The following is a 12383-nucleotide window of genomic DNA, read 5'->3' on the forward strand; positions in this document are numbered from 1 at the left end:
ACAAGTAGTACAGGAAGTGATTTATTTGAAAGACTTAAAATTTTTAAGAGCTCTTCTGTTTGTTGTTTCTAAAGAAACAAGATGTGAACTTGAAAATCAATTTAGCATTTGGATCTTTACATGAACTGTCACTGTTTACAATGGCCAGCACATTCATAACTTCTGTGAAGTTAGCTTTAGTACTGCTATAGCTAAAGCAGTAATGGGTAGTTTTGAGGAGGGTGAATAGTAAAAATTAATTATTAGGTTTGTAAATGTGACCAGTATTAGAATAGCTTTATTCTTTCAGAATGCTTTTAATATAGGAGTAATGTAGTGGGTCTGAAGTACTCACACTTGAGTCAATTAAAATCTGAATGTCCTGTAATAAGCTACAGGTGAAGAGTATGCTCCTCATAATGTGGAACATTTCACTGATTCTTGTTTGTCACTGAAACTGAGCCATAAATTACTCTAGTTCAGACAGTTCTTTCAGAAAAGCTGACTTAACAGATCAGATTGAAGTGGTCATTAGAGTAAGAATGTGACCTTACTGTATTTCCCAGTATAAAAACAGATATACCCAAAATATTTAATGAGAAAATTCTCTTTTACATCATCAAAATTATATAACAGCAGTGTCGCAGACATCTTTTCACTAAAAGTCCTTTCTCTAGGATTTTTCCTTCTGAGAAGCTAAGAGGCCTCAGAGACAGAATGCAAACAATGCTGATCTGCTGCTGTGGAATGCAACAGGTCCACCTGTGACTGGCCCATCTTGGATGTTTATAATTAATGGCCAATCAAGGACCGAGCTATCTCGGACAGAGTCTGAGAGAGCCGTGTTTGTTATCATTCCTTTCTTTTCTATTCTTAGCTTAGCTAGCCTGCTGAGGAAACCTTTTCCTTTCCTTTTTCTTTTTAGTATAGTTATAATGTAATATATATATATATATCATAAAATAATAAATCAAGCCTTCTGATCATGGAGTCAACATTCTCGTCTCTTCCCTCAGCCAAGAACCCTTGTGAACACAGTCACAAGCAGGAGTTTATGATGCAACTCAGAATTGCAATTATATTTGTTCCTATGTGTTGGCTGTATTTGTCATGCAGCATTAATGTATTTGAATTATCAGTGAGTAGCTTTCCAGGTGAAAGAATCCAATAGCCCCAGAGTTTAGAGGCAGTGTCTGCAGTGTTTTGTCTCTGGGTGCAGCATCCAGCCAGACCTAATCAACTGTGTATGTAAATGCTTGCAATCATCTCATTGTTTCTCCCAGTGGAGCTGATGAGCCAGTTGTATGGGAATAGAACTTCTTTTCAGATAAATTAGCAGTAAACACTCCACTATAAGGAGAAAATTTCTTACCATGACCACCTTTCTCATTTCATGCGCTTCATTGATTTTTCTATTCTATTTTAAAATATGAATGTCTCCTCTGATGTTATCTTCTTAAGGATTTTTATGTTAACTGTCTTCATGGTTTCCTAAGTTCAGTGCATGTTACATTTCATGGTTTTTCTCTGCAGATGACCCTCATGTACAGTATTCTGCAGTGAGCAGCTTTGTGTTTCTTCGTTTCTTTGCTGTAGCCGTAGTCTCACCTCATACTTTTCATTTACGACCTCACCATCCAGTAAGTCTTGTGAAGCTTTGTTCTGTTTTATTCATACTGTCAGGGCTGTTGGTTTGGGAAGGCATAAGTTACTTTCAGTAACTGGGAAATAAGATGACTAAATGTCTCTAGGCTCAGTTCCCAAAGGATATAAGATATTTACAATTCTTTAAGCATCAGATATTTCAGTCTTTATGGGGTGTTCTCAAATGATGTGGAAGAGCTTTCTATATTAAAGATGCTGTGCTTTTTTTGGGAATGTGCTTCTGGAGTGAAATAACAACATGACCTGAGGGTCCTTTAAGGTATAGGCCTAAACTGCCTTGGTTCTTTCCACCAAGGAAATTAAACATCCAGACATTTATTGCCATGTGGGTCTTAAGCAGAGGTTGTAGCATTATCCAGTAATTGGTTGGTATATTTGTCCTGGACTCCACTAGTTGCAATGGCTTGACAGATTTTCTAGTTTTGTTTTTCAAGTAGATACACAGTGTAAAACAACTTCAAAAACAGGAATATCGATATTAAAACCCTGTATTATTTTTCACATTAAATTCAGAAAATATATGAAATCTGCTTCTCCAGAGGTTATCATTATTACCTTATTTTATTTACTTAGGTGTGTTGTGCCTTCAAAAGAAAAAGATACACTTATTCTAATTCATGGCTTTGACATTACCCAGATTTTTGAGTAAAAAAATAACAGGATTTTAACATTTGAGGGTTAAACATCTAAAAGGGAACAGCGAGGCCACTTTTGGAGGCCATGTTTATAGTTCTGTATTAAAATGCAATTGGTGAGGTAGGAAACAAACCAAGTAAAAGCATTAAAGATGAAGTTTTAAATTTCACTTTTTATTGTGAAAACTTGGACCATTTGTCCTGCAGTATTTCATTATGTTTATTATTCAGAAGTTTGTTAGATGTGTAGTAGTGATTGCAGGATTTGAGGGTTTCTAGTGTTTTATATGTAAAAATGTTTCACCAGAACTAATATTAAATTCTAGTGGTAATGACTAAAACAATAAACACTATGCAGTAGCTAATAAACTAGATAATATTTCATACACTTTTTTTTTTCTTTTGGGGGATAGAAAAGGAATGAAGATGTACCAGATTTACTATATTGTGTAATATAGTATCTTTCTTGACTTTTTAATTTTTTAATCAGTTCTACCTGGAACTGTGAAAACAAATGACTTCTGAATTTTGTTTCATTGTTTTAGGATGCACAGACTTCTAGAACATTAACTCTTATATCAAAAGCCATCCAGACTTTGGGGAGCTGGGGAAGTTTGACCAAAAGCAAACTTGTAAGGCTATTAAAATTCTTTCTCATTTCAAACATTCTGTCTATTGAAAATTCCTATAAAAGTTTATTTATGTCAATATACTTTTCCTTTCAGTCAAGTTTCAAGGAGACATTTATGTGTGAGTTTTTCAAAACATTTCAAGAAGAAAAATTTACTGAATCTGTTAAAAAGGTAACTTTCAACTGTATTTTATTTTATTATTGTTGGTGTAGCTGATCAGTCTTCATTATTAAACGGTTGTGTCAGTGTTCAGTTTTCTACTAGAGAGAAAAAGAAAAGTTGTGGTCTGTTTCAGACATTAAAAAAACCCCAAACCAAGAAACATTGCAAAACCATACACAAGAGTTGCACATAATGAACTAAGCTAAATTAGTTTAAAACTAAAGTGTACATTTTTTGAAAGAAATTGTTATTGGGTCTGCTGTTAAGAAACTCATTAAAGAAAGCTTGTGTGACCTCTGGGCATCCCTTGTTACATTGTTCCTAGGCCCTGCCATATATTTTCATCTATTGCATAAAATAACTGTTCTGTTCAAGGAGAAACTGTACATTTATATTTTCAAAATAGCTTTTGGGGTTTTGTGTTTCTGAATATTGTATATTTATACTCCCTGTGGTTTTTTTCCTTAAGTTCCTGGATGATGTTTCCTCTACTGAGAGTAAAGAGCCCAGTGGTGTGAGCGAGCCAGTACATCTAAAAGAAGGGTGAATACATCTTGAATTTATTTTGTCCATAGGAAAATTGACTTCAGTCTTTTTTCAGTAATGCCAGATTCAGATTAATGCTTATCAAAATGTCTGATATACTGTAGAAATTACTATATTTGTAATTTAGATGATTCCTAGTATGTAGAATTACTTTAAAAGAACAGGTGCAAGCTTTCATAACTCATCTTCTAAATACTTTAAAAAATAATTAAAAGCAACTGAAAACCTATTGAAGACTGTCTGCATTACTGTCACAGTTCAGTGTGTGCTCTGTGGTGGTTTTTGAGGATTGTGAAAGTGTATTTTAAAATGTGATTAACTTAGAATTATTCTACCTCCTGTGTAAGCCTGGCCAGCTAAATGTTCTGCCTTTGAAGTTAGATAGAAAACTACCCTGTAATTTAAATACTTAACATTTAGTGATAGAATACTCTTATATAGATGGAGGTGAAAGTCACTCTTCCTAAAAAATGAACTCTCTTTTGCTTGATGTTGCTCAAGAATGATGATTTGAACAACATTCATGAGGAAAAAATAGTTTAATTTACTTGAGAATATTTTAATTTACTTGAAAAGCAGGTTTATAAGAAGAAAAGATCAAATGGGCATCCAAATTTCAAACAAGGAAGAAACATGTCTCTTACTACTAAGATATTGAATAGAAATGAAGGAGGAAATTGTAGTAGATCAGCACTTGGGTATAGTAATAAATTGATGGCTGTTGTTCAAAACAAAAGAGTTAGGAGTGAGTACACTTGAAGTGTACTAAATGCAGTTTGTCTGTCCTTGCTGTTGAGCCATATCCAGTGTCATTTCACTGATACAATTACATGGAGAAAGTGGCAGGAAAGAAAGAGTCTTGTAGTTAGAAACACCTTATTCCCTTTTGTGAAAATTTGGAATTCTCCATCTGGACAAGTTCCATATCCCCTCCAAATGTAGTGCTACAAGCACTGGTCTGGACTGTGTGGTCTTCAGACTCCTTTCCTGCTTCTGGAACCCTGCACACCATCACCATAGTGGGAGAGAATCTTGAGGATCTGTTGTGAACAAGTAGTAGATTTTTTTTAATGTACAATGAAGTAGATTTTTACATGATGAACGATAATGTCTTATCTCAGTAAATGGTTTTGAAGACTAATGGTTGCATTTCATTTGATCCTGTCTTTACAGAGAAATGTACAAAAGAGCTCAGGGGAGGACTCGGATTGGTAAAAAGAATTTCAAGAAGCGATGGTTCTGTCTAACAAGTAGAGAATTCACATACCACAAACAGCAAGGTAAATAATGTTTATTTAACAATTATTTTTATTTTTCAATCTTGTCTAAGTGTTTGTAGCTTTTTTTGTGCTTTTAAAATGACATAATTTTTTTTCTTTTCCTAAAATACCTATGATTTATTTTAGTTACTTTTGCCTTGATTAATAGAGGCTTCTATCTGATTCATGCCTATTTTTTCCATAATAAAAATGCATATTTTTAGAGCATGAACTTCAATGTCAGTGCCCTGAGATTATAAAACAGTTCTTAAAGATTGCTTCACTCCTCTGTTTACAATTTCTTACAGATAAAGAACCAATTTTCACTATCCCAATCAAAAACATCCTTGCAGTGGAGAAACTTGATGAGAACTCCTTCAACAAGAAAAATGTGGGTCAAAAGATAGTTTATATCTAATTCTTGATATGTTCTTTAAATAAAAGATTGTAATTAGCTTACAGAGTTAACAAAACCCCCTTAATAAACACTTCAGCAAAAGGTCTTTTATGGATCAGGAATAACAAGCTGTATGTTATTCCATAAGTTATTCCAAGTATTCTGAACATGGAAATCAACCTGGAAATGTGGCTATCCTGCACCAAGTTTTCTGACTGATTGTGACTTTGCCCCCCTTGCCTAATTTCTGGAATGAAGGTTAAAACTATATGACCTTATTACAAAGCAGTTGAAATTCTATTATGTGCTACTAGAAATGTAGTGTTACCAAACTTGTATTTATTCCTTTTGGTGAGAACTTCCTGCAATCCCTTCATCAGCTGAGGCAGTTGTCTGTGCTCACAGCCTCATTCTAGCCCTGGAACACATCAGTTATTTCTGTTCTTATGTCAGCCCAAACATCTGAGGCAGTGATAAAAGAACAGCTGTCACTAAGGCCAGTGATGGCTAAAGGAGAGACTTCTGGGAATCTTCTGTTGCTGAAGCATGAAGGTCATGCTTCTTGAAATCTGGGGTCACACTTAAAGATATGTGGCTGAAGAAGACAGAAGATGCATCCTGTTCTAATTTATAAGGGTTCTTTCTTAGATGAGAACACAGGGAGCTTTTCTGCTCTGTGTAGTTGAAAGAGGTGAAAAGTCTGCTTCTCTCCCTTGTCTCACTTTCTCTCTTAATTAGAGTTTTTGGAATTGCCCGAGCACTGAAATCTATTTTTACATATTTGAAATTGCTCGGTAACTGGGATTTTTTTTACTCAGCAGAATAATATGTTTCTTCTACAGATGTTTCAAGTACTCCACGGAGAAAAGCCGCTCTATATCCAAGCAAATAACTGCGTAGAAGCCAGTGAGTGGATCGAGGCTCTCTGCCGGGTAACCAGGTGCAACCAGAGGAGGCTGAGCTTTTACCACCCCTCTGCTTTCCTGAACGGGAGCTGGCTGTGCTGCAAGGCCACGGCCGAGAGCACCGAGGGCTGCGCGCGCTGCACCGCGTAAGTGCTGCGGGCTGGAGCCGCTCTGCAGCCTGCACACAGGGCAGCCAGGCTTCCCCTCTCCTTCTGCAGAGCACGGGCATCGGGCACTGAGTGCTGGGCTTCTCTGGTACTTGGTGTGCCACCCTGTGGAGGGAGCCTGCTCAGCATGAAAAGCACTAATACCACCCTGAGATCTCTTCATGCAGAATAATGGATTTAATTCAGATGCCAGGTTGAATGAAGAAATATGACACACCAGGAAGTTCAGCTTGGAAGTCTTCTCTCCTTAATGACTTTTTCTTGTTTATACAACAGCTTCACATACTTTAAAGGAGTGCCCTAAGAAAGTCAGCTAAATAATCTTGTATGTAGATTCTGACAAATCATTTGGGTTTTGTAGGTATGTTAGAAAAATTAATAACATCTTAAAACGGTTTAATGTCTTTTTAGAAGCTGCTGATTTCTGAAAACAAAGAAATGCTGTGATTTCTTTTAAAAATAAATTTATCCTTCACTATGTAGGTTATATAAAGTACATACTAAGTTTAGTGAAACTGTCTGTGAGTGATAAACATATTAAAAGGCTATGTGTAATGAAAAAGAATCTGTTTTTACTTGCTTTCTAGAATTATTGATTACCTGTCTTTGTTCACCTTTTAGAGATGTTCCTGCTGATACTCAAATTGAGATTGATGGAGACAGAGAGACAGAAAGAATTTACTCCCTTTTCACTATCAACAGGTCTAAACTACAGAAGCTGGAAGGTACTCAAATGATAATTAAGAAGAATTACACTGATATTCAGTTCTAGTTCTCTGGGCTAAGAATATAATTTTGAACAATTAACTGAATTGTTAATTGTTAATTCAATTAACAATTGAATTAACATTCAATTGAATGTTAATTCAAACAATTGAATTAACATTTCTATTATATTCACCTGAAAATAATAGAAAGTAGAGAAAGAGACAGAAGATAAAAATTCAAAGTGCCCTGGTGTCTGTTCTTCAGGCATTTCTTTACAATAGATATCAAGCATTGTTCTAATTGAATTTCCATATGTGTAATATTTTTAATAGTTTAAACTGCAACTGTAGGTGGTGCTTTTCTACATTTGTTGTTCCTTTCCTGACTATGTGATGAATTATATTAGACATGGTTTTGCTGTAAGAAAGCACTGAGCTTCTCTTAATGTGAACAGGAGAGAGCTAGATGCTCAAGATGCTGAGCACAGCTAGCAGAAAATAAGCTATAGACTTGTAAATACCTTTAATTTATACTGCCTCCTGCTTTTATCTTAATCCATTTTATGTATAAGCCAGAGTAACTTTACATTTCCGAATGTTGGAGTTACCATTTGCATGGGAGTTAGATTTGGTTTTTAATTGTTGTAATTCTAAAGGAGATGATTGTGGTGGTTTTTGCAGAGGCTTGTGGAAGTATAGCAGTCTATCAAGGTCCTCGGAAAGAACCAGATGATTATTCTAACTTCACCATAGAAGATTCTGTAGCCACTTTCCATACACTTCAGCAGATAATAGATATAGTAGAAAAGCTGGACGAATCACATGAAAAATACCAGAAGAAGAGATCATCTAGTGCCAAATATGGTAGTGAGTAAGTATCTTGTTTAACTTGGACATTGATAAATGTGTATTTTGAAAAAAATAAATCATGGGGTGAGGCCAGGCTTGTTGGGGTAGAGATAATGAAGGTAGAGTTAGACAACACAGACATGGAGAGAATAAGGCACATCATTTGTAGTAGTGCAGTTGTTGAAGATCCGAGTTGTTCTGGTGTGGATTCATCTGTTCCTGTTGAGATTCCTGTAAGTGGGTGCAGTGGCTCTTTTGTTTCCTTGCAGCTTAGCATTTGAAGTGCACACAAAATTTATCCATAACAGTATGCCTGCCTTCTGTTTTTTTGGTTTTTTCCAAAATTTTGGCTAAATAATTGAAGTACCAAGTTATAGCAAACTCAAAATTTTACTGCAGAAACATATCTTTTAGGTAGCATATTTACTGTTTGTATTTTACTTGCCATACTTGATGATAAATACTATTTCTTGTGAAGGTAAAAAACTGTTCTTTGGAGTACACTGTTGTTCCAGAGCACATTCTTTAGTTCTCTTTAATCCTGGCTTATGCCTCTGGAGCACCACTAGCAAGTTTTTAGATTTCTCCTTTTTATCACTAAGGATTGATTGACCAGGAAAAATAGAAAAGCTTAAACCCTGATTTGGTTTGCTTAGGTTAGTGTTTGACCCAAGTTGTTCAGAAAAATTGACTGTGATTTAGAAGTCCCATGTGAAAGTAAATGAGGTTTTTGCAAATCACTAAATTTTGCAATTAATGGTAGAAATTGGGATGTTACTGCTTGATAAATTAAAATTGCATGATGAGAACTAGAAAGCAAATGTTAATCTTAAAAGTATTTACATATAATATTTTGGTTTTTTGCAGAGAAAATCCAATTGTTGGAAAAGTTTCCTAATCAAAACAAACTGGCCCACTTGGATGAAAAAAGAAACTGGAAATGTTGTAGTGTTTTGGTTTTTTGTTTGTTTTCTTTTTTTAAATTCATTATATGCATTTTTGCAAAATATTTAAGAATGAACATAAATACTAGTTGTGTTGACAATCTATTTAATATTTAAAAGAAAAATACCTTCTTGGAAATCCAGTTTTTAAGGTTTATTCTCATTTTGCTGAAGAACTTGAAGTTCCAGGTTCTTGAAATAACAGATGTGAATAAATCTGAAGGTTGTTTTGCCATTGTTTTCTTATTGGAAAGAACTTTCTAAACAAATAAGCTTTTTCATGGAAGAAAATCCACACTGCATTTGTTGGTTGGATTACATCTCAGTACATACACTGCAAACTTGCATGAGTTTACCATGAGTGCCTGCCCTGCTGATACGGATCTCGAAATAGAAATCCCAAGATCTTATGATGTGGAAAAGATCTGAAGCTTCACACTCAATGCATTTGACTTTTTTTTTCCTTGTATTAGGTGTTATCAGGACTTGATTTATCTCCAGTTGAAGTTCTACAGAACCATGCAGTATGCTGCAAATAATCTGGACAGCAAATACCAGTGTTAGTTGAGTTATTAAGTACTAAAGAAGAAATCAGGGAACTTACGTTGTACCTCTTGTTTACATTTGGAGTGAGTAATATATGGAGTGACATAGACCACTATCTATTTTCTTTAGCATTTTTTAAGGTACATATTTTTACTTAATCTGAAAAGAAATGCAGGGTAGTAACATTCTTGTTAAATACGTTTGCCTTCAGATAGAAAAATTTAAGTGTGAACAGATTGTGGTTAAGTACTGATCAATTAACATCATCCCATGTATGATTTAACTTCTTCTTTTTATAAAAAGTAATAACTACATCCAGCTCAACTTTTGACTACAAATCTAATAAATAATCTCTATTATAATCACTCAAAGCACTTTAGATATCTGGACTATCCCAGATTATTTTTAGATACTTTGTAGTATCTGCTTGTTATGATCAGTTGAATGATCAACATTTTTTTGTCTTTAAACAATGCTTCAGTGAATATTTTTGTATCTTTAGTTACATAGATTCGTATTTGCCACTTAACACAATTTTAAACTGGCATTCCTGACTTCAGTAAGATTAATTTTTGCTCACTTTGTCTGAGAAGTTAGTTTTCTGCTGAGAAAAAGTATATGTATATAACCAGGAAGAAGCAAAGGTATTAGGTGGCAACTTTGCTTCATCAGTATTAAATACAATGGTACTCCTTGGAATATTATTTTTAATAAAAGTTGTATGTGGTACTTTTATTTTTAAAGCATTTTCTGTGGGGTCTTTTGTTGTTTTGTGGGGTATTTTTTAGTTTTGGTTTTGTTTGTTTTTCCAGTCACGATTTGGCCAAATTAATTAGGAATGTAACTTAGACTAGAAATCCACAATGCTTGAAACAGTAAGGTGTTGGAATTACCACACATTTATTATACTGTTGTAAGAAGGCTTTCTATAATGGAAGCAAGGTGGCAAGACAGGATTGAAATTTCTTTGGAATGAATGTAACTTGTTAAAATGACTTCATTTTAATACCAAGATATTTTAGAATATCTGGGATTCAGTACTAGGACCAGCAACATCACAATCATTTCATCTCCTCAGCTGGTTTTCTGTTTTCCTTTTTTCACACATTGATGTGGTCAACGGGACTTTTATTTGCCAACAGTTAAAAGTGAGGGAGAATACAGCAATGCAAATACATGTGTTTTGCCAAGGTAAAGATAAATTGCCATTGATCAAAAACTGCCATTAAACAAAGTTGAATGTGGTTGAGGGTCAGAATTAGGGTTTGTTGTATATGAATTAACCCTGTGGCAAACCCTCTTCCTTGGAGCCATTTTCTGTTGTTTTCAAATTAAAATTTATGAAAAGTTGAGTAGTATACTCTTGCAATGTTGGGGTTTTATAATATGCACTTTTTTTTTTTTTTGCTTTGGTACTGGAATATTGAGAAAAAAAAAACCCAGAAGGCCATTGAATATTTGTGACCATTAAGATTTGATTTCTCATTTTATAATGTTTTAAAGTACAGTAGATGTTCTAGAATTTAATTAGGTACAAGTAGAATGATTAATAATAAAAGTTGCATTCATTTTGATTAGTCTAGAAAAGTGATGTTATTCAGTAATTAGTTCTGTTAGGATTGTAAAAGTTTTAATGTTATTATGATGATGTATTGTTGAATGTATTTTTATTTAAATTTTATTTTCTTATCAAGACATTAAAATGTTTTGTAACATTGCTTGAGAATAACTCAGAAATAAATGACAACAAACCTGAGATAAGCTGTGTTTTTCCTGTGAGGCCTGGCTGTTTAAAATGGTAGCATTTAACTGAATGAATGGGGGTTACATACAGGACTTGGGTATAAAGAGAGAAACCTAATTGATGGTGGGGGCAGAAGCCACCAGAATTGACCCCAGATTTCAAAGAATCTCAGAATCACTAGGTTGGAAGATTCCTTCAAGATCATAGAGTCCAACCCATGCCCTAACCAACCCCCACCTCCTACAGCCACCTTTCAGGAAGGTGTAGAGAGTGATAAGGAGACCCCTGCCTCTCCTTTTCTCCAGGCTGAGCACCCCCAGCTCCCTCAGTGGTTCCTCACAGGGCTTGTGTTCTTTTTTCCCCATTCTGCAGCACACAATTGGCTTTCATTCTAGCTGAACAGTCCCTTGATGGGCCAAAAGGAGCTTGGTTTGAGTTCTCATTTTTAGATATTCAATTTGGAATGTTTTCAGTGAATGAGATGAGCAAACACCCAGTCTGAAAAATGTGGTTTTTATTTACAATTAAAACCAGTAACAAGGTACATAGGGAAACCCTCTGCAAGAGCTGTCGTGGGTTTGTGCCACTCTCCCATGTGTCACCTCCTTAATGTCATGTGTGGCTGCAGAGGACAGATGAATTACAGACTGCCAGAACTACTTCTCAAAAATGGCTTGGAATTTTTCTTACACAGCTCTTTAGCTGATAAAATGGCAAGAAAATAATTTTTAGGTGGGAAGCTATCACTTTATTTCTGTAAGGCAGTATGGACAGAGTCAAAAGTGCCTGTGTCATATTTGCTCTACCTTCACTGCTAATGTAAGTGTGGTTTATATTTGACTTTGCATCATGTACAGCACATGTGATGGTTTGACAGCACTCAAACACAATTATAATCTCTGTCATCGTTTGCTCTTAGAACTGAAGAAGAATTGTGTCAGGGATACAAGGCAAATTGTATAAATCTAAGAACCCCAAAATTTCAACAGAATTTTCTTTTTTTTTTTCTTTTTTTAATCTTTATTTAGAGATAGTAGACATTTTACGTTGCAGAAATTAAATGTACCTAATTTTTTTAGAAAATATTTTAACTTTCTTGGTTACATCTAGCCCCAGTAATTTGGAAGTGCCATGATGATTTTTTAAATGGACGGAAAAGAATGATGAGTTAAAGAAGTGGAGCTGGCAAAGGGAATTGAAGAGTGTGGATTGAGAGAAATGTGAATCAGCCAAGCTAAAAAGATCT

At 34.8% G+C, this 12383-nt stretch overlaps 1 protein-coding gene across 5 annotated transcripts in view; it reads left to right on the top strand.

Moving 5' to 3' along the window:
• Positions 1-11154, top strand: part of RASA2 (RAS p21 protein activator 2) — a 45487-nt gene extending 34333 nt beyond the window's left edge. For all 5 annotated transcript variants that reach the window (XM_071437606.1, XM_071437609.1, XM_071437607.1 and 2 more), the window contains 10 exons: positions 1513-1619; positions 2825-2911; positions 3005-3082; positions 3543-3616; positions 4793-4899; positions 5187-5269; positions 6118-6326; positions 6969-7072; positions 7736-7925; positions 8771-11154. In XM_071437606.1, coding sequence (XP_071293707.1) covers positions 1513-1619; positions 2825-2911; positions 3005-3082; positions 3543-3616; positions 4793-4899; positions 5187-5269; positions 6118-6326; positions 6969-7072; positions 7736-7925; positions 8771-8801 — 1070 coding nt within the window. In that variant the 3' untranslated portion in view covers positions 8802-11154. The remainder of the gene's footprint in view (positions 1-1512; positions 1620-2824; positions 2912-3004; positions 3083-3542; positions 3617-4792; positions 4900-5186; positions 5270-6117; positions 6327-6968; positions 7073-7735; positions 7926-8770) is intronic.
• The last annotated feature ends 1229 nt before the right edge of the window (positions 11155-12383 follow it).

This window comes from Agelaius tricolor, unplaced genomic scaffold, assembly GCF_023055355.1.
Source record: "Agelaius tricolor isolate 1412-34295 unplaced genomic scaffold, bAgeTri1.0.p SCAF_12, whole genome shotgun sequence".
Lineage (NCBI taxonomy): Eukaryota > Metazoa > Chordata > Aves > Passeriformes > Icteridae > Agelaius > Agelaius tricolor.